Below are 22,304 nucleotides of genomic sequence, written 5' to 3' on the forward strand. Positions count from 1 at the left end.
CATGGATGGGACAGAGATCCAGCAGAGAACCCTGGCAGCAGTGGAAGAGGGAATGAACATTTTCACCAATTCCCCCTGCTCCCTGCAGCCCCCTGCACAACCTCTCATGCTGCACTACCTCTCATACTGTGCTGGGGAGCAGAACGGGCTCCACTAGGAAAAGGGTATCAGCAACAATTGCCTCCCTCCCCTTCTATGTGGAAGCATCATGTGAACAGATGCTCCCACCAGCAGGAGGCAAAATTCAGGATCCCAGTTATAAGCTATAAAGCTTGGATGGGGAAACTGAGGCCTTCCGGATATCGCTGGGCTACATATCCCATAATCTCTGGCTATTGGCTGTGCTGGCTTGGGATGATGGGAGTTGGAGTCTTACAACATCTGGAGAGCCACAGGGCCCCCATCCCTGCTCTAAAGTATAGTTGTTGTTATATGCCTTCAAGTCAATTACGACTTATGGCGACCCTATGAATATTTTTTTCATATATTCATAGGGTTTTCATGGTAAGAGGCATTCAGAGGTGGTTTACCATGGCCTTCTTCTAAGTGTGCAGCACCCAGTATTCCCAGGCGGTCTCCCATCCAAGTACTAACCAGGTCTGACCCTGCTTAGCTTCCGAGATCGGACGAGATTGGGCATGTCCAGGGTAGTAGCCATAGGCCTAAAGTGTGGAAACACACAACAAGATTAACTGTGAGTCTTTGTCCCAATCTTAGTGGGTCAGCTGTATAGTTTGATGCAAATGTGAGCAACACACGGCTTCCAGGGTGGCATCCATTCATTGCTCTTCCTGCTTTTGCCTCTGACCCACCTGCCATTGGTATGTGGCCTTTGGCATGTGCCCATCAGACTAAAAAAAATATTCCCCCTCCCGGCTCTGAGGCTTCTAATCCTCTTGTCCTTTCTTCTGGGAGGGGAGGGGGGAGTGACACAGAACTGGCTTGCGTTCTGACCTAAGGCAGGTAACACCAATGGACCATCATCAATTTCTTTTGGTTTGTGGGTTGTTTTTAAAAGAGGCAGTGGTGGAGGAGAAAGACAGGTGTCTGTGGTTTCAAAAAATAAAAATAAAAGTGAGCCCTCGGTCTGAAACATTGAAGGCTTCTGCTGTAGTTCACCAAGCAGTACCCTTCAAATAGTGGAGGTAAAATGCCTTCTTCCCATATGGTTATCATATCCAAATTCTCTTTAATCTGAAATGTCAATATAGTGAAAGCAATTTCCAACAGTGAGGATAAGGATTAGCCACTTCAAGCTGCAAACATTTGGACAGGGCTGCTTGACTAAGGAAATTATTGGCAACTGTGAATCAATCACCAGATCATTTTAATTTAAAGAGCAGCTGTGATGGTTTAGTTTTGTGTTAGAACACCCTGCTGTTGTTGATGAGTTTTTTTAAAAAATGCTTCATTTTTAGAAGGGAACATTGCTGTACAATAGCTAAAAAATGACTTAAAAATCATCGGCCCTCCTTCATGGATTGAGGAGCCATTGTGAATTATTGCTTGCCTTATAAGTATGACCTTATAATGATTAATTGCAAATGGTGGCTGTGCTTTGGTTCTCATATTGTTTCAGAAAGTGCAGACATGATAAAATGCGAACTGAATCTACTTCCTCCCCTATTTGTAATGAGAAGTGAATTGCATGCCTACTGCACTATAAGAGGCCCCCCTGGCCTTCTGGGAGGCACCATCAGTGCTGACTGCTTGGTCAACACCAAAGTTATTTATCCTAAAGTGTACTGAGAGGGATTTCACACTGAGTAAACTTGGAGCCATGCAGGTTTCGCAGTCTCATTTGCCTGCATGGTGTAGTGCCAGCAGAGGGAAGCTGTGACTCTCCACATGTTGTTCGTTGGATTACAGTTTCCATCAACCCTGACCATTGGCCGGGCTGATGGGAGTTGCAGGCCAACAAGATCCAGAGGGCCACGGGTTCCCCAAACATAATGTAGTAGTTAAAGAGTGTTGTACTAGTACTGGGGAGACCTGGGTTCATATCCCCCACTCAGCCATGAATCTCTCTGGCTGACATTGGGCCAGTCACGATCTCTCAGCCTAAAGTACTTCACAGGGTTGTTGTGAGGATAACATGGAGGTGGGAGGAGGAGAAATAACTATGTGTAGAGTTCCTTGGATGAAAGGTGAGATACAAATAAATGCATGCAAATACGGTTGTGTTTTCTAGGTGATGAACTGCATTGTTGAGGTCATTTCTGGTATAGTGTCAAAGCCAAATCCACTCCCAATCAGCCAGGAATGCCTAGAAACTCTTCAAGGTGGTAAGTGTCATTTCCCCCCCTTAATGAAAAGTCTGATGTATTAAATGTTTTTTTTCTTTTTTTTTTAATTAATGGGCTGCCATAATGGAGTTTTTAAACAATCCCTCAAACAGCTGATCGTCTAATGGAACTCTGCCCAGAAAAAAAACATTATATGCTAGCTCACTTTGCCACTGCAAAGCTTCTGTAACAAGCTTCTTTTCTTGCAGATGAAAGAGTCCTTTCCATTCTTCGCCATCAAAACTTACTAAAGGAACTTCAGGAGATTGCAATCCAAGGTACAGTTCAGCCAGAATCTTGGGGAGTGGTGTCTTTTGCTTCTTCACAAGGCTTTGATTTCAGTTTATATGAATACACTGCTACAGGAAGGGCGCTGCGTATATCATGTAGAAATGCAGAACACATACAGACACACAATGTGATGTCATGTATATACTAGATGAGCAGCTTAGCTTTAATTTTTGTTACGCCAACTTTCTAGCCCTGATGACTATTTACAGGGTAATGCCTGCTGAAATTTTAGAAGTAAGTCTTCCACTGGTTGGGGGGAGGCTTAAGTGCTGTATACAACGTATGAATTTCCCCAAATCGAAAAGAAATTAAAAATACAAAATAAATTATGCAAAGAGGGTGTAACCTTCCACAATCTATTCATATTACAGCAGTTAGTGGGGAGGGAGGGTTTATAACCCTTTCCTCCTACATCACAGCCTTCCTCTCCTCTGCCACTGGTAGTTGCCCTAGGATAGAAGCTGTTATTGCTGTTTTTCTCCTGGGCAAAATGGTAGCTTCAGAACCATAGTGTCTGTGTGACTGTGAAGAGGGGAATGGTTAAACGTTCCTCCCAAAATACACAGTTCCAAGGCTGATTCCTCCTCCTCCATTTTCATGGCTGCTATTTTGAAAATGAAAAGGGGACACCCACTGGCAAACTAAAACTATTTAAGTTTAAGTTTGAGAGTGTTGAAGAAGCTAAGAGCAATGCCGTCAGGAGTCTAGACCAAGAGGCTAGACTCCTAACGGGCACCCAAGGCGGAATGGTCAAAGCTGAAACACCAGACCAAGATGCATCCAAACTCAGAGGAAGGCAACGGTAAACCACCTCTGAACATCTCTTACCACGAAAACCCTATGAACAGAGTATCCAAAATTCAACATGAGATAGTGCTGGAAGATGAGACCCCCAGGTCAGAAGGCACTCACTGAGCTACTGGGGAAGAACAAAGGACCAGTACGAGTAGCGCTGTGACTAATGACGGAGCTGGGTCAAAGCCGAAAGGAAGCCCAGAGGCTGATGCGCACAGATGCGAAAGGAGAGTCCAGAGTTGTACGACACATACAACAGGAACATGGAATGTGAGAAGCATGAACCAGGGAAAGCTAGAAATTGTCAAGCAAGAAATGGAATGCATCAACATTACAATACTTGGTGTGAGCGAACTAAAATGGACTGGAATGGGACATTTTCAATCAGGCAACTACAAAATATTTTATGCAGGAAATGAGAAATTAAGAAAAAATGGGGTTACTTTAATAGTGAGAAGTGATGTAGCAAGAGCAATTAGGAGCTACAATGCAAGGTCTGAGCGAGTGATATCAGTGAGAGTAAATGGGAAACCTATCAACATAACCATCATTCATGTCTATGCTCCAACGGCAAACGCAGAAGAAGAGGAATTGGAGAGATTTTACGCAGAAGTACAGGAAGAAATTGAGCACACACCAAAACAAGATGTGCTAATAATCATGGGGGATTGGAATGCAAAAGCAGGGAACAGAGAAGGATTAGGAATTGTGGGGAAATGGGGCTTAGGAGACAGAAATGAAGCAGGAGAAAGACTTATTGAATTCTGTGAAGCCAATAATTTGTTTCTTGCAAACACATTTTTTGAGCAACCAAAAAGACGACTATACATGTGGACATCACCAAATGGTCAATATAGGAATCAAATTGATTATATAATTGGTAGCAGAAGATGGAGAAGTTCCATACTTTCTGCGAAAACAAGACCAGGAGCAGACTGCGGTATAGATAATGAACTGGTCGTATCGAAAATCAGAGTAAAGCTAAAGAAGACCAACAAAGCAATGATAGTGCCAAAATACATTTTAAATAACATTCCAGAAACATATAAAGATCAAATAAGGAACAGGTTTGAGGCTTTAAACTTAGTGGACAGAGAACCAGAAGAACTATGGAATGAAGTCAGAGATGTTATCCGGGAAGAATGCAAAAAGACAATACCTGAAGTTAAAAAGAGAGAAAGACCTCAATGGATGACTGAAGAAACCCTTAAAATGGTTAAAGAGAGAAGGAAAGCAAAAGCAAAAGGAGATAGAAACACAGTCTGAACCCTAAATGCAACAATACAGTGACTAGTACGTAGGCACAAAGAGAACTATTACAATAGTTACTGTATAGAAATAGAAGAGGTAGAAGAGGACAACAAAAAGGGTAGAACAAGAGCCCTATTCCAAAAGATTAGAGAGATGAAAGGGAAATTTAAACCAAGAGTAGGGATGTTAAATAATCAACAGGGGAACACACTGACTGACCGAGGTGAAATAAAATGAAGCAATACACTGAAGAACTCTATAAAAGAGATGCCAGGATGACAGATTCATTCACAGAGGAACTGTATGATGACCCAGAAATTTTAGAATGTGAGGTGAAAGCTGCTCTTAAAATACTTGGAAGAAACAAATCACCAGGAATAGATGGTATACCAATACAGTTGCTACAAGCTACTGTGACTGAATCTGTCCACATTTTGACAAAAATCTGTCGAGAAATATGGAATACTAAACAATGGCCCACAGACTGGAAGCGTTCCATATACATCCCATTTCCAAAGAAAGGGGATCCCAGGGAATGCAGTAATTATCGAACTATTGCCTTAATATCCCATGCAAGTAAAGTAATGCTCAAGATTCTACAACAAAGGCTCTTACCATATATGGAGTGAGAAATGCCAGACGTCCAAGCTGGATTCAGAAAGGGAAGAGGCACCAGAGATCATATCGCAAACATATGTTGGATAATGGAACGGACCAAGGAATTTCAGAAGAAAATCACCCTGTGCTTTATAGATTACAGCAAAGCCTTTGACTGTGTAGATCATGAAAAACTATGGAATGCTTTAAAAGAAATGGGGGTGCCACAGCATCTGATTGTCCTGATGTGCAACCTATACTCTGCACAAGAGGTTACTGTAAGGACAGAATATGGAGAAACCGGTTGGTTCCCCATCGGAAAGGGTGTGAGACAGGGGTGTATTTTATCACCCTATTTATTTAATCTATACGCAGAACATATCATATGGAAAGCATGATTGGACCAAGATGAAGGAGGTGTGAAAATTGGAGGAAGAAATATCAATAATTTAAGATATGCAGACGATACCATACTAGTAGCAGAAACCAGTAATAACTTGAAACGAATGCTGATGAAAGTTAAAGAGGAAAGCACAAAAGCAGGACTACAGCTGAACATCAAAAAGTCTAAAGTAATGACAACAGAAGATTTGTGTAACTTTAAAGTTCACAACAAGGACATTGAACTTGTCAAGGATTATCAATACCTTGGCATACTCATTAACTAAAATGGAGACAATAGTCAAGAAATCAGAAGAAGGCTAGGACTGGGGAGGGCAGCTGTGAGACAACTAGAAAAGGTCCTCAAATGCAAAGATGTATCACTGAACACTAAAGTCAGGATCATTCAGACCATGGTATTTCTGATCTCTATGTATGGATGTGAAAGTTGGACAGTGAAAAAAGCGGAGAAGAGGAACATCAACTCATTTGAAATGTGGTGTTGGAGGAGAGCTTTGCGCAAACCATGGACTGCGAAAAAGACAAATAATTGGGTGTTAGAACAAATTAAACCAGAACTATCACTAGAAGCTAAAATGATGAAGCTGAGGTTATCGTACTTTGGACACATAATGAGAAGACACGATTCATTAGAAAAGATTATAATGCTGGGAAAAACAGAAGGGAGTAGAAAAAGAAGAAGGTCAAACAAAAGATGGATTGATTCCATAAAGGCAGCCACAGACCTGAACTTACAAGATCTGAACAGGGTGGTTCATGACAGATGCTCTTGGAGGTCGGTGATTCATAGGGTCGCTATAAGTCATGGTCGACTTGGAGGCACATAACAACAACAAATCTTAAAAGATTTAACCTGTATATATTAATATATATATTAACCTTTTTTAAAGGTATCTTCAAAGCTTTTTAAAACCTTTTAAAAGTTGTCTTGTTTTAATGTATTTTAAAGTCTGTTTTTATGATGTTTTAAAGTGTTTTTAGTGCTTTTGTTTGCCACCCTGGGCTCCTGCTGGGAGGAAGGGTGGGATATAAATCAAGTAATAAATAAATAAATAATAAATAAAAAGATGCCCATGGCAGTGGTGGCTAGCGGCTCCATGTCAGTGAAGCAGTGGAATCCGCTCTGGGTGTTAGTCTAAACTTTCAAGGAGTTGAAGCTCCGTGGACAGCTTCTTGAAAGTTCAGACTAAAACGCGGAGCAGAATGCCACACTGACATGAAGCCACTAGCTGCCACTGGCCCATTAAACATTCAGAAAACTGGGCTTTTCTGTGCATTTGTTGCAATGAGAATGAACACATTGAAATAGTTTCTATTTGAAAATAGTAGAGCCATCAAGGGTTAATTTCCTTCTCTCTCCCCCTCATCCGTCACACTTCCATGTGCAAACCAGGAGCGAGTGAAAGGACAGAGCAGCAAAAGAAAAGCAGCAGCTTCGAAGATGAGCTTTCAGAGGTCCTTGAAAGCCAAGGCAACAAGAACACAGAAAGAGGTTAGTGTCAGCTTAACCCATGCAGAAGCCAGGCAGAGCAATGTAAAATGTGGATGCTCTTTCAAATGACCTTGGCACATACACCTGCTCCACATTGCAAGTCAGTTTCTTTGTATCGTTTCTTGGCATTATAAAGAATATTTGCTTGTATTGTTTATGAATGCAGCTAGAATCTTGAAAATGGCTGAGTTTTATTATTTTTTTGTTTTTTACAGTAGCCAATTTCTAGATATCAAACTGATTGTATTAGTTTCTGCTCACTTTTCATAAGTATGCTTCAAGTGTCCCACCCCTGAGATTCTTCACCCATCGTCTACACATTTGCTGCCCAGAAGTTTTCAGAAAATCCTAACACCTTCTTTCAGAATCCATAACAAAAAAACATTCCAAATTTTGGGGAAAGACTCCATTACCCAGTTAAATAAGTGTGTTTGACTTGTCTAATACAAGTTTTTCCAAACTGCTGTCCATGGTCTTCATTCAGGTGGTCTGTGGTACGCCTGTGGATTTATGACTGAAGATTCATATTGATTTTAATTGTATTTGGATTGCTTCTTTTATTTCTTATGTTATATATCATTGTATTAGAGTTTGAATTCTATGGAAGTCAAATTGTGATACAATACAATACAAAATACAAAATACAAAAGAATATATAAGAAATAATCCTCCGTGGCGCAGAGTGGTAAGCGGCGGTAACGCAGCCGAAACTCTGCTCACGGCCGGAGTTCGATTCCAACGGGAGGAGGAAGTCGAATCTCCGGTAAAAAGGGTCGAGGTCCACTCAGCCTTCCATCCATCCGTGGTCGGTAAAATGAGTACCCGGCATATGCTGGGGGGTAAAGAAAGGCCGGGGAAGGAACTGGCAATCCCACCCCATATATACGGTCTGCCTAGTAAACGTCGCAAGATGTCACCCTAAAAGTCAGAAACGACTCGCACTATAAGTGCGGGGACACCTTTACCTTTACTTTAAAAACAATAAAAATACAATTAAAAATCATATAGCATCTAACACAATACATTACAATTGCTACAACAGGCAGAAAAATCATTTAGTAGTCCACCAAGTTCCTCAGCAATTTTGAAGTGGTCCACGGGAAAAAATGTTTGTGGGTATGCACATTATTCTGCCACTGCGGGCAAGATATGGGAATTAACAGACCAGGAAGCCGGGTGTGGGTTGAAACAGGTCACAACTTTATTTATTACAGCCAGTAAGCAGGGTTGGATCAGTAGTGTTGTCATGCCAGGATGCCCCCAGATGTTGTCCTGTTACTTTGGAGCCCAGCTGGAGCCTTGTATATCCTGAGAGCCAATCAGCATGAAAGGGGAGCATGTTAGCCACTAAGAACAGTTTTCTCACTTGACTCCTTTCATGCTGATTGGAGCCAATCAGAGTGGAAAGGCATGAGTCAGCCACTGAGAAGACCACACGCCTCCCCTTTCATGCTGATTGGCTCCTAGAGAATGTCAGAGAAAAGGGAGTAGGAAATGAGGGAAACTGGCAAAGGAAGTAGGTAGGACTGAATAGCACAACTGCACTTTTCTGCCCCAGTACCCAAAGTAAATGTGCCTTGGATTGCAGCCTCACAGCCCATTCCTTTGCATGCTTACTCAAACGTAAGTCCCACTGTGTTCAATAGGGACTTACTACCAAGTAAGGGTATACGTCAGTAACAACTGAAGGAAGTTTGTCAGAAAGCTCTGACAATATAAATGAATTCTCATGCAACTTACCATTTTTTGGGGGGAGGGGGTGCTCCACTCTAAAACAGTAACTAGAAACCTTCTCAGATTGGAACCTTATTGTCTTGGAACAATCATTCCTACAATGTTGGGATGCAACATTCATTCATCAGTTCACAACTCACTATCAATCACAGGGACGGAAAGCTTATCTTTATTGTACAATCTTAGAAGGTTATATAATCTTAGAAAGGAGCGTGGCATGACTATCATAACAGGAGCCTGCACTTCCAAATTTGCCACTACACCACTGGGGTTGGCATGGCATTGGGCACAGGATCTGTGTCATGACTGTTGTCTGATAGCTGCCTCAGCATACCGACTGAGAAGTTGGCCAGTGCGAAAGGACCCAGTGTGGGGGATGCCGGGCATCCTGAGTCCTACTGGCAAGCAGAGACACGTGGCTTCAGATCCAGCCTCCTGAGCTCAAGCTGCACTTTGAGTGCCACCCCCAGATCCCATTCAGGGGTCCCCCTTATGTTGATGATCCTGCCCAGTGCAATTTCCACAAAGGTGAAATAAAGCTAACACCTAAACTTTTTCAAGCTACTGGGCCAAGTTCAAGGTTCTAGTTTTGGTGTACAAAGCCTTATACAGCTTGGGACCAGGATACCTGAAAGATTGTCTTACCCTGTATATACCCAGTCGATCACTGCGCTCTGCAGGTGAGGGCCTCCTGCAGATACCATCTTATCATTAGGTCCGTTCTGCACAACATAGGAAACGGACCTTTAGTGTGGCAGCACCTACCCTATGGAACTCCCTCCCCTTAAATATTAAACAGGCCCCATCTCTCTTTTCGGTTTCAAGAAGCCTTTTAAGTTGAGACCTTATCCCAGTCTGTGCCTGTGTTGGAATTGCTTTTTAATATGTTCTTAAACCTTCTTTTTTAAAAATGTTTTTAATCTTAGAAGAAGTTTTGAAAGCTTTTTTAAGAAACGTTTTTAAAGATGTTTTGTTGTAATGTGTTTTAAAGTTTGTTTTTATGATGTTTTCAAGCTTTTAGTGCTTTTGTTTGCCGCCCTGGGCTCCTGCTGCGAGGAAGGGTGGGATATCTAAGGGTGGGATACCATATAACACCTATTCTGGCCCAACTGCACTGGCTACCTATATGTTTCCGGGCCAGATTCAAAGTGTTGGTTCTTACCTATAAAGCCCTTAACGGCATCGGACCGCAATATCTGATGGAACGCCTCTCTCGCTATGTACCTACCCGTTCACTGCGCTCGACACCTAAGGCCCTTCTCCGGGTCCCAACTCATAGGGAGGCCCGGAGAACAACAATTAGATCTAGGGCCTTTTCAGTGGCGGCCCCCGAATTATGGAATGCCCTCCCAGATGAGATACGCCTGGTGCCTTCTTTGTTATCTTTTCGGCGCCAGGTAAAAACCTACCTCTTCGCCCAGGCATTTTAAGCTTAAATTTAATTTTATTTTAAATTTAACTGTAATTGTATTTTTATTCTATTTGTATTCTATATTGTTTTTAAATATGTTTTATATTGTATGTTGTATCCCACACTTGTTCATTTTTAAATGTGGTTTTATCTTGCTGTACACCGCCCTGAGAGCTCGTTGCTATAGGGCGGTTTAAAAGCGTAATTAAATAAATAAATAATAAATAAATATCAATCAAATAATAAATAAATAAATAACAGAATTTTTGCTATTCACTGAGAGAAAGACAAAAACCTTCCTGTTGGGAGGAAAAATACCTTTCTGGCCCTGTCAACCAGTGACCGCTTAAAGCTTCAGTTGGAGCTCCTAAACTGAGGGTGGGTCGTTGGGCAAGCTTGGCGAGGGGATAGAAAAAGAGGGTGGGATGGCACACCCCCAGGCCTTCTATAAGGCTGGAGCACTGCCCCCTCGCAAGAACCCATGGGACCTTGTGAGAGCCAAGGTGCTCTGGCACGTTCAGTTGGGAGCCAGCCCCCTCCCTCGCCATGGGTCAGCCGTGCGACCTGACAATTTGGTCCCGCGGCGTGGCTACATCCAGAACTTGTTTGGGAACCACTTGTCTGATGCATTCAAATACAGGTGTGTAAGGGTCCAGATATGAATTAGGACTGTTTTTCATTGTGCATTTATAAGACTCTCCCACCCAGCCCATTTCCTGCTCATTTTGATAATTTTGACTCTCAGATCTATTGGAGGCGACTCCTGACGAGGAACCCGCTGCCTCCTTTGCCGAGCTAGAAGCAGAGAAAAGCCGGAAGAACCTCGAAAGGGATGGTTCAAAAGAGGATGAGAGAAACAGCTTGGAAGAAAGGGAGTCAAGGGCACGAGATGTGGAGCCTGAAGATGGAAAGAAGGCCGCAGGATTCGACAGCAGTGAGGTTGGGCAGACCAAAGAACTGCCCTGGGATGGAGCAGTCGACAATAACATCCACGATGACACCAGAGAGGATGAGGTACCTCAGCAGAGACGCCAAGAGGATGGAGAAGCTGCTGAGAGAGAAGAAATGGATGCGGTGGCGGAGGAGAAAGAGCACATTTCCAAAAACAGCCAGGGGGAAAGCAACGAGGAAGTAGAGGACAGTGTCAGAGACCAGGCTGAAGAAGAGGACGAGAATGAGGAGGAGGAGGAGGTTGACGAGAAAGGCACCTCAGATGAGGAACGCCCTACCAGTCCAGAGGATAAGGATGACCAAAGAGAAGATGGTACGTCTAGGCGGTTATGCCCAAGCCCCTCATTTAATTTACTATCCGATGAGCCCTGCACTCAGCATCTTCACGTTGAGCTTTAATACATGGGTGATCTATTTTTTCTATGTATTTAGGTGGTTCTAGCTTCAGCACCAGGCAAGAGTGTTCCCTCCATATCCTCTAATCCTAAATGCACTTTTTTGGCAGGAGATGCTGTAACAAACTACCCAAAACACTCAACAAATGGAAGGGATGTGAATGGAACAGCTGTGCTGTTTGTGCTCTCTGCTCTAGGTCCACATTCATTCTTGGCCCATTCCTTTCAGGCATGTTAAGCATGGCAGATCTTGCCCCTTTTCCTGCCCTCAGGTGTGTGGGCTGCTAGACATGGAAACAGATTTGAGAGGAGGGTGGGGATCAGTATTATGTTCCCTAAAGTGGTTGTAGGGGGCACAGATATATTTCCTTAGGCCAGGGGTGAGGAACCTGTGACCCTCCAGATGCTGCTGAACTACAGCTTCCATTATCTGTGGCCACTGGCCATGCTTGCTAGGGCTGATGGGAGCTGTAGTTCAGCAACATCTGGAGGGTCAAAGCTTCTCTACCCTGCCCTATGCAATTCCTAGAAGGAAGAAATGGAGCTGTATCTCTGGTGAAAGACTACAGACTCCCAAACATAGTGATACTTGCTGCACCCTCATGCTGTTGGTGACTCCTCTACCCACATCAGTAAAGCAGGTCATGAGATGAAGACCAACAGACAACTTTCGAAAGCATTGTCAGCTATCAGAGATCTTGCATGGAGAGTCACCCTTGCTGTTGGTATGTTGACTGACTTACATATAATCAGTTTCTCCATGCCTGAAAATAGATTCCAGTCTACATTATGATCAGACTAGAAGGCAAATCTTCCAGCTAATCATTCAGGTTTGCGACCAGGCATCTACCACCCACCCAACCCAGGAGGCTGCAACTGATCTTGGCTCCTCAGCTAGTGTACCTGTATGATAGATCTGTTTGCCACATTCATGTTACATTTTTAGGCTTGATATGGCATTTTTATTGTAAGATACATTTCGCAGGGGGGGGTAGCTCAATGGTAGCAGAGTACATCCTTTCCATGTAGAGGATCCCAGCTTCATCTTTAGCAAATCTAGTTAGAGATGAGAAAGACCCCTCCTGAAACCAGGGATGGGATCTGTAGGCCAGTGCCAGTTCGGAAGCATTCCTTTGACCTAACTGGCTGGTATCGATTCGAGTTCATTCTTTATCTGCTAGCCACTGCTGTTACTGATCCGTGGGGGTTTTTTGCTCAGAAAAATTATTGATATTAATATCAATATTTATAAAGGAAATATCAACATTTTGAAGGAAATATCAATAAATTATCATTTTTACCATTGATGTTTTAGAGGCAGAGTTTTTTATTAAAAAGTCCATTTTCAAGAATAACCGTGGAAATTTGCTACATTAAAATCCAATCCTCAATTATTGAGAATAAGCAATACCAAATCCAAATTCTAGCACATCCTTACCTGAAACCCAGAAGAACCTCTGGCAGCCAGTGTAGATCGAGAGTGGGGAACCTGTAGCCTCCTAGATGTTGTTGGATGACAACTCCCACCATCATTGGTCATTGGCCATCCTGGTTTTTAGAGCTGATGGAAGTTGGAGTCCAACAACATCTGGAGGGCACCAGGTTCCCCATCCTTTATGTTGACAATACTGAGCTAAATGGATCAATGGACCAGATCAGATGTGGGGAACCTTTGGTTCTCTGGAAATTGCTGGAGCTATAGCTCCCATCATCCCTGCCCATTGGGCATGCTTGCTGGGGCTGATGGGAGTTATAGTTCAGCAACATCTGGAGGGCCTATCTCTGAACTAAATGGACAAATTGTCCAACTTAGTATAAGGCAACTTCCTATGGATGGCCTGGATTTTGTTTAACCAAAACAAATAATTAAACTATTTCCATTTTGTGAAATTTATTTTTAGATAACCAAGATGCTGATCAGGATGGAAAGCTTTCCAAAGAAAAAGAGAAGTTTCACGGAGCAAGAGGCGGAAGGCATCACTCTCGAGATGAAGCAAGGCAGGATGAAAATACCTCCCATTCAAGGCATCTCGAAAGTGAGGAAGTGGAAGAGGACCCCTCCAGAGGTTTAGAAGACTCCAAGAGATGGAACAAAATGGATGAGCTGGCCAAGCAGTTGACCACTACAAAGCGTACAGAGGAAAATGAAAGCGATGAAGACCCAGATAGATCCATGAAACTGGCTCTCAGGTCCCACAACTATGACTTCCGCACCTCCGAAGATGACATGAGGAGAACACAGAAGCATCATTCCAAAGAGGAGAGCATTGAAGGGGCCTTTCCACTTGCAGCTATGCCTGAGGAAAAGAAGGATGAAGAAGGAAGTGCTAACAGGAGAACAGAGGTAGGACCGTCCATTTGCCACTGCACTACACTTTCCGTTTGAGAAAGGGTGTGTTGCGTACCAGAAGAGTGCAGGGTGAGCTTTCTGACAGAGGGAAAATTATTATTATTATTATGCTTCTTGGTGTTGTCATCTGTGGTCTTGGTGGCTCTTAGATCCCTTATGTTTTGGGGAGCAGGATCCCAGCAGGGTCCCAATGTCTCCAACATCCTATAAGCCAATCGGCATGAAAGGGGAGCGTGTTAGCTGCTGAGAAGAGTCTTCCAATGTGCCTCCTTGTCCTTTCCTGCTGATCGAAGCCAATCAGAGTGAAAGGAGGTGAGTCAGTCACTGAGAAGACTCTTCTCAGTAGCTAACACTCTCCCCTTTCACACTTATTGGCTCCTAGAGGTATCTGTTGTTGTGGGAGAAGGCATTAACAAGGATCTCATTCTCAACCCAGCAGCAAAAAGGGGGGGGGCTGCGAAGGGACCCTGCACGTCTGAATTTGACACTACACTACTGTCCTTGCAATAGCTGTTATGTAATGTCATCTCATGTGCACCTCACCTTACGGATCAGCAAAAAATCCCAGGGGCAGCATGACTTAGTTTCCTCTGGGGGAGACACCTTCTGGGAGACTTCTGGCAGGTTCTGTTACACATGCTTTATCTACAAATATTTACGTATTTCTCTCCCGTCCTTCTAGTGCCTCAGGAGGGCGGCTTTCAACAATTTAGAAATCAAACATTTACAACATGCCATTAAACGTATTAATGGTAATACCATTAAACGTGGGCACAGCATGAAATGTGAATTCAGCTTTGTACAGTAAGCTGCTCCTACACATCACTCTCTGTTCTCCTTCCCAGCAAGCAAGAAGCATTATCAGAGTCCAAGGAGACTTTCCAGCCAGGCAAACATACTCAAAAAGGGCTGTGGCTCTGGAGGGTGTGTGGCCTGGAGAGAGTCCTGAGGGCCTGACAGAGAGGCTTGGAGGGCCACTTTTTTTTTAAAAAAAGAAAAAGACAACCACTTCACATCTCTCTGGTCATTTTGCTGTTGTGCTACGCTGAGGTAAACTATAGCTTGACTTAGCATGTCTTCCAAGCCCAGACTCATGGTCTAGCTCTCCCAAACAAACCATGAGCTGTAAATGATAAGACAAACCTTGGTTACAGCTGATGACACAATTAGCCAAACTATGGTTTAGCACAGCAGGAGCAAAATGACTAAGGAGGAGGGAAGCAACCATAATCTCCTTTCCAAGAACTCACATGTTTATGCTATGCCATGGTTTGACTTAGTGTGATGTGCACACCAGACCACTTTGTATTTGCGCAGTTTTGCTAACCTCATTTGCTGCCCATAGCAGTTACAAGACGACAGACCAAGCACCCCTGTTTCCTCAGTAGAAAATAGTTTCATTACTACTATTAGTAAGTAGTATTTGTTAGGCCCAGTGGCAGGGTGAGACTCGCTTCAAAGCACCAAAGTAAGTTGTGGAGGAGGGCGCAGCCAGATGAGTCCTCATAGAAAAGGCAAAATAAGAAGCAGAAGAGAGACTAACACTTCCCCACAACCACTCCCTTCTACTGTGAATGGTGAAATAGTGTTAGAGTAAAATCTCACTTGTGGTGAGATCTTGAGACCAAGAAGAACTCTGGAGACCACAGATCTCTCTGTGAGCCAAACCCACAAGGCCACTACCTATGTGCATGACAGAAATTAGGAAAAGTTACAGTAGGAGCCACTTCAGCCAGGGTCGGTGTCAGCACCTGGTATCCTTGGGCATCTTTGGAGTCCTACAACAAGACCTGAAACAAGATTTCACCCATTCAAAATTTGGTGAAATCATCAAGATCAAAATCTGAACATCCTTTCCCAACCCATCTGCCTTCAGTCAAAGCTGCATCCCTAGTAGGACTGGAGGCCGGTTTTCCAATATCTTTGACACTATGGAATTCAGATTTAAGAAAGGACACTACTTTTCAGTTGATTTTAAGCAATCTTATCCTGCTGTCGTCATCGCCCCCCCCCAAAGCTCCCAGAGCAGTTTCTAAATATCAATAATAAGACAGTCACTGCACTCAGGTTTATAATCTAAAAGACACAACACAAAAGGACAATGGATTTGTAGGGAGGAAAGGAGAAAAAGCAGGCGCTCCTTAGTTATGGTGTTCTTGTTAATGATCAGCTGAGAGAGGAAGTCTCAGGAGAGGAAGACCCAAAAGCTGCTGGTCTCTCAGCTGAGCTGATAGAAAGGCCCTGCAAGTCCCGTCTCTGCCTCTGCTATTCCCTTATGGAATGGCAGGTGAGGACGGCTGAAGAAGAAGCCTCAAGAAGTGTTTCTCATCCCTGCGTGAAAATGGGACTGCTGAAATTCTTTCTTCTGCAAAAAAGGTACACGAGCCCCTTTTGCCCTGCTTTTGTCTGATAACTGGGATCCCTCATAGCCAACAAAAACAGGCCTACTTAGTTGGCCCCCAAACAAAGAAGTTGCTCCCTTTCTTCCATCTACAGGTAACTCTCTCTTGTAGCTCAGGATTTCAGTTTGTGGCTTTCTGGCACACACAGGACACGCAGACAAATCACTGTGTTTTCAGGGAATTAGCAAGCCGCTGATGAGACACCAGGGAGGCTGGCAAAAAACCTTGACGACAGTTGCTCAGGTGCCAGGGCAGAGGAAACGCTTTCATCATCAGCCCAGCAAAAAGTAAGAGAGGGAGAGAGAGAGAGAGGAAAAAAGCATGTCTCACCTATTCATGTTTATTGAGGCATCACCATCTGTACTTTTTGGAGGAGGAAGAGAAAAAAATAACACTGACTGTTTACTTCAGACACACAAGTAAAGCACATATACTGGGGGGGGGAAGCATTGACCCCAATTAACCGAGCTAATAACAATAACTGCTTGCAACTCACAGTGAAACATTTTGCAACCAGGAATTGCTGTCACCTCACAGATCAAGGTGGTCTTTTCTGTTTTACATACAGCTGAGACAACATGGCCCATGCCTCCTTGGTTAGTGCAAGCTTCTTTGTTGCTTTAACTGGACAGACTGGATACTACAGCTGCTGCAGAAGTACAAAAAGACTGTCTGCAGTGCTGTCAGCAGTCTTAGGGCCCATCCATACCTAACTGCAAAATCCACATTGTCCATATTCAGTTGGTGGCCTCGAGATCCATACATGCCCTGGTTGTGGTCAGATTTATATTGTGAAAACCCAATTTTCAAGCATCCGTATATGTAGGCGTGTTTTTTGTTGTTGTTGTCTAAATCACTTTTGCATTGGCCACTCCACTAAGTCCACCCCTTTTCAGTGATTGGTCCATAAAGGTTGTTTGCTTTTGTATGCTTTTTTTGGAAGAGTGCAGAAACATATATATTTTTAAAAAATTCCCACGTATGTGCAGGTTTGTGGATATGCAAAGGGGCAAAGTAAATGGACCCCCCCCCAAGTGCAAGCAAAATAAACTTCTGGGCTGTTACATATAACATAGTGCATACTAAGGATGGGAGCCATTAGTTACTCCTGATTTCATTGAATTTGTCAAACTGGGAGGCAAATCCCGTGTTCAATTGCTTCCCACTATCTCCTGCTGTCACTGTTTTGAAAGGGCTTTCCTTCTGCCGAGTGCACCCACCAAATCTCCTCTTCATGTCTTCTCCTCCCAAATTGTATTAGATCCTCCACCGCCCACCATGGGAGAAAAAGAGATTGGCTGTCCTTCAGTTTCAAGTTAGCAAAGGGAGGACCCAGATTAGTCAGCTTCAGGCTCAAAGGAAAAGAACACAATTTACAGTGTGTGCACTCGCACGCTCACTTACGCACGCACGCACAGAGAGAGAGAGAGAGAGAGAGAGAGATGGCTGCCTGGCTCTTTGGCATGTTTGACTCCCCCTCCCACCCCCATCAGCTGTTGGGCAGGAAGAGAGAGGTTTTGCCTACTGCTGGATCGGCTGCAAGATCAATGCCACATTAAAGTACTAGAGCTTGCTCCTCACCCCCCATTTTCTTCATATCAGCTCAAGGAAGCTCAGTTTAAAAGCTCCTCCTTTAAACGCCATGTTTTCAATGAATTGTTTGTGTAATATTGCAAAATAGCTTTTAAGTGGAAATATTATTCATTAAACATTTGATTTTACATTTGATCATTAAATAGTAGTGTTTTTTTTAAAAAAAAAACACCAATGAGATACAGTTACAGAAGCCAGAAGGAGGAAGTACCCCAGTTCACTACCAGAAGCAGGAATGAACTGTAAGCAAGGAGGAGAAAGAAGGAGTACTGGAAATGCAACTGGCTATTGGGGGGAAGGAGACAGAGGGCTTGGCATATGATGGAGGAATGCCCATGGACCGCCTATTGCAGGGAAGTCTGTGGCATTGCGTCCAAGCAGATGGACGTTAATGTGATTGCTTATTGATACAGGAAAGCATATCAGTTTTTCAGTGGTATTTCCAACACAGATTTGTGAATGCGAAAATCCGTAGCAGCATCATATGGATGATAGTGAATTAATTAGGACTAACATTGTAGATTATACAGTTGTATGGATGGTCCCTTAGGGTCAAACTACATGTCATTCTAAATGCATAGCATGCAACAACATCTGTTTTCTCTCTCTAGGTGTAGAGGGTGGTTTTCATCAGGACTGCAACATGCAGGGAAGAGAGATTTAAGCCATCCCTTTCCAGGATGGCTGGGGAAGAAATTTGGTCTGGTTCAACATTTAAATCACAGGAACACAGCTGACCTTTGAAATTTGTGCTTCTCTGAATTTTACAGTGCAGGTTTCCAACCAAACCATGTTTGCAAACTGGGGGAAAGTGTGCATGAGAATGCATTACAGCAGTGAAAATAACATAAAATGGACTACATTAGGGAAACTGCTTGCAAAAATATGTATTTTAGGGGAAATTCCAAAATGCTGAAGAATTTTCATGAGGCCTTTAATTTTTATATGTATATATAAGAACCACAAACTGATGCAGAAAGGCGGAGACCTGAAACTGAGATTGGAAGAATTAGAAGATGCGAGAAACTGAAATTGAGAAATCAATCTTTCCCTATTCTCTAGCTGCAGTCCTGATGAAAGTCAGTTCCCCCCATGTGACTGTCCCCAATGGGAGCTTTTTCCCCCTAAGCCTCATAGCCACATGGGGAGTAATCTTCATGGGTCATAGTGGGGGTAGTAGTGAGATCCTTCCCCACATGTTCCAGTTCCAAACAAAATGGGACCCCTTGTATCTATAATTAAATACATTTTGAAACACAGCCTTAGCTGCTTACTGTTCTATTAAAATAAAGCCTACTTTGGCCTTTATTTCTGCTTCTCCAGATTCTTGGCATTACAATCTGTACTCTGGCAACGTGTGTGTGTTGGGGGTGGGGGAGGAGTGCTTATAAGTCTCCTATCCTACTAGGTTAGGGGAAAGGGCCATAAACTCTGGAGTGGAGTGCTACTTTCCTTGCACAAGGCCCTACCGTCCATCTCTGGTGTCTCCAGGTAGGGCTTGTAAAGTCTCCTCTCTGACAACCTAGAGAGCCACTGCTAGTCAGCGTAGACAATGTTGAGCTAGATCAGGGGTAGCTAATGTAGTGCCCTCCATATTTTTGGATTAGAACTCCCATCATTCTCAGCTGACAATGGTCAGGGGGTCATACTCATAGGAGTTGTAGGCCACAACATCTAAAGATTACTACATGGTCTATTATTGAACTAGATGGACCAGTGATCCGGCTTTGTGTATAGCAGTTTCCTATATTCCTATAGGTGATGGTCTTTTGGGTTGTGCTGCTACCCACGCAGACAAATGCAGAACTGGAATTTAACTTGGAAGTTATCAAGCATATTTCCACACACACATGGGTTGAAAGTGTGGTGGCCCACAAAACACCACAAGTCAAATTAGAATGTTGATCCTTGTATCTCCACAATGTAAGTTCTCCCCAGTGATCTTGGAATACTTTTTGCTCTGTCAGGCTTTGATCTGGCAAGTGTCTATGAGGGCTGAGTGGGAGTTTCATATTCGGTTTGGCCAACAATATAGACTTGCACTTTGCAGTGGAATGAGGTTGACAAAGAAGCTGAAAAAAGTACCTAGGCAGCTGCCTTAAACGGAGAAAGACGATTAGTCCATCTTGCTCAGTACTGTTTTCACTGACTGGCAGCAGCTGTCCAGGGGTTCAGGCAGGAGTCTCTCCCAGCCCTACTTGGAGGTGCCAAGGACTGAACCTGGGACCTTCTGCGTGAAAACCAGATGCTCCGTTAATCTCAGATACCTTGTCCTGTGTGTCAGCCACAATTCCATATTTCCTTCAAGGATACAGTACTCAAATTGTTAGTCTTTATTGAATTTACATCCCACCTTTCTTCCATCATGGAACTCAAAGCAGCATCCACAGAGTTCCCAGGCAATCAGGGTGGCCCAAGATCTTTTGCTGCCTGATGCATATTCCTTGTCCCTGCAAGTCAAGGTGCATCGGACCCAAGGCATGTTAAATCATTTTGGCACCTGAGGCAGAAAAATCTCATAGCACCTTTCCCTCCTCCCTGGTAGTTAAAAGTACAATGACAAACATGCTGTGGGTGCTAGCACAAAATGTCTGCCACAGGCGGTCAGAACAGAAGTGCCAGTACTCTGTACCAGTGAATACCATCACAAAAAAATGCATTGGACCTTTGTATAAGAGTTCTGACCTTTTAGGATCCTCTCACTCACTCATTCTCTCTCACACACGTACATCTTGGCACTAGTACAGAAAACGGCTATCTTGTTCCACAAACAAATATGCCATTTATAATAGTGATGCTATTACGTCTTCTTTCTTTCAGCTCTTTAAATGCGTGGCTGCTCCACTGGCTTTTAAGCAGCACCTGCACTTTCATTATATAAGCAGGACATAGCTACAGCCTGCAACAGAATTTTTATTTATTTATTTGTTATTACTATATTTATATCCCACCTTTCCTCCAAGGAGCTCAAGGTGGCATACAAATATGGCTCTCCCTCTCTCAATTTTATCCTCACAGCAACCCTGTGAGGTAGGTTAGGCTGAGAGTCAGTGTCTGGCTGAAGGTCACCCAGTAAGCTTCATGGTTGAGTGGGGATTTGAACCCTGGTCTCCCAGAACCCAGTCTGGCATTGTAACCACTACACCGCATTGGCTTACATGTCAGGCCTCTTAATCGTTCTTCAAGAGCTAGCATATGTTTCTGTCAGACTCACTGCTGTTACACAGACATATGCCATTCCCTTAGGGTTGTTGTTTTTTAAGTGATATCATTGCTATAGTTCATGAATGGGGAACCTCTGATCCTCCAAATGTTGTTGCAGTTCAATAACATTTGGAGGATCACAGGTTTCCCATTCGTGAACTCCCATCATCCCTGACCATTGGCCATGTTGGCTGGGGCCAGTGGGAGGTGGAATTCAACAACATAATGTTCCCCACTCCTGCTAATGTTATTCTGATATAAAAGAGTTTATTAGGTATCTGCTGCTAAAATTGTTTTACAACTTAAGCTTGAACAAATCAACAATCAGGCCTCCCAGGTCATTTTAATTGTTGAAGATGTTTGAATCCCTATTTAAAATCTTTACAAAGAGGTTTACAAAAATCAAAGAAAGTGATACTGACACAGTTAAACCAATCAAGCAACAAATAATGCAGAATGTAAAAGCCAAGAATCCAGCATAAAATGAAGGCAATCAGTTGTGAAATGCTGTCTGAAATAACAAAACAAGTCTTGAGTCTACAAACAAGTGGTTTTTTTTCTGAGGAGCTTCACAGCTGCAGAGCCACCAGTGAAAAGGCCCAATCTCTTCCAGCCATGATATGGCACTTCTGTGGGACAACCACCCTACTACAATGATTTGCAGCGCTTAATGTTGTGTCTTTCCTCTTTTCTTTCAGGACCAAGAGCTGGAAAGCTTGGCAGCAATAGAAGCAGAGCTGGAGAAAGTTGCCCACAAGCTCCATGCCCTGCAAAGAGGTTGATGCTTTTATAACATGCGATGTGAGCAAAAAGGCAGAAGAAACACTGCAATTTATTGTGGGTGTTCTTTTAAAAAAAGATGAAAGTAATAATGGAGAAAGTTCATTTTGCATAAGAAGCTAGTAATTACTAGAAAAACAACAATTTCTTTCTGCGTGGTAGTAATGTTTTTCATCATCATTTGCTGGTTGTATGATTTCATGCTTGCTTTATTGGCTTGCAACTTTTGGATTACAGCATCACAAACAGTATGACTTAACTCATGTATTTTCTGTTGATTAAAAGGGAACGTTTGACATTTCCCATCTTATTTTCTTTTCCTTTTTTTTTTTTTTTAAAGAAAAAGCCATGACAGCTTTCTAGAATATTTG

The 22,304-nt window shown here is 43.2% G+C and overlaps 1 protein-coding gene and 1 pseudogene across 1 annotated transcript in view; one reads left to right on the forward strand and one right to left on the reverse strand.

Annotated features, from left to right (window-relative positions):
- The window catches only part of CHGA (chromogranin A), a 33,654-nt gene extending 11,361 nt beyond the window's left edge, over positions 1-22,293 (forward strand). The window contains exons 3-8 of the mRNA XM_061613251.1: positions 2,192-2,285; positions 2,495-2,563; positions 7,015-7,113; positions 11,004-11,522; positions 13,506-13,948; positions 21,852-22,293. Of these exons, the coding sequence (XP_061469235.1) occupies positions 2,192-2,285; positions 2,495-2,563; positions 7,015-7,113; positions 11,004-11,522; positions 13,506-13,948; positions 21,852-21,935 (1,308 nt within the window). The 3' untranslated portion in view covers positions 21,936-22,293. The remainder of the gene's footprint in view (positions 1-2,191; positions 2,286-2,494; positions 2,564-7,014; positions 7,114-11,003; positions 11,523-13,505; positions 13,949-21,851) is intronic.
- On the reverse strand, positions 546-662 carry LOC133378565 (5S ribosomal RNA; annotated as a pseudogene).
- Positions 22,294-22,304: the final 11 nt, after the last annotated feature.

The sequence above is a fragment of the Rhineura floridana genome, chromosome 2 (assembly GCF_030035675.1).
Source record: "Rhineura floridana isolate rRhiFlo1 chromosome 2, rRhiFlo1.hap2, whole genome shotgun sequence".
In the NCBI taxonomy this organism is placed as follows: Eukaryota; Metazoa; Chordata; class Lepidosauria; order Squamata; family Rhineuridae; genus Rhineura; species Rhineura floridana.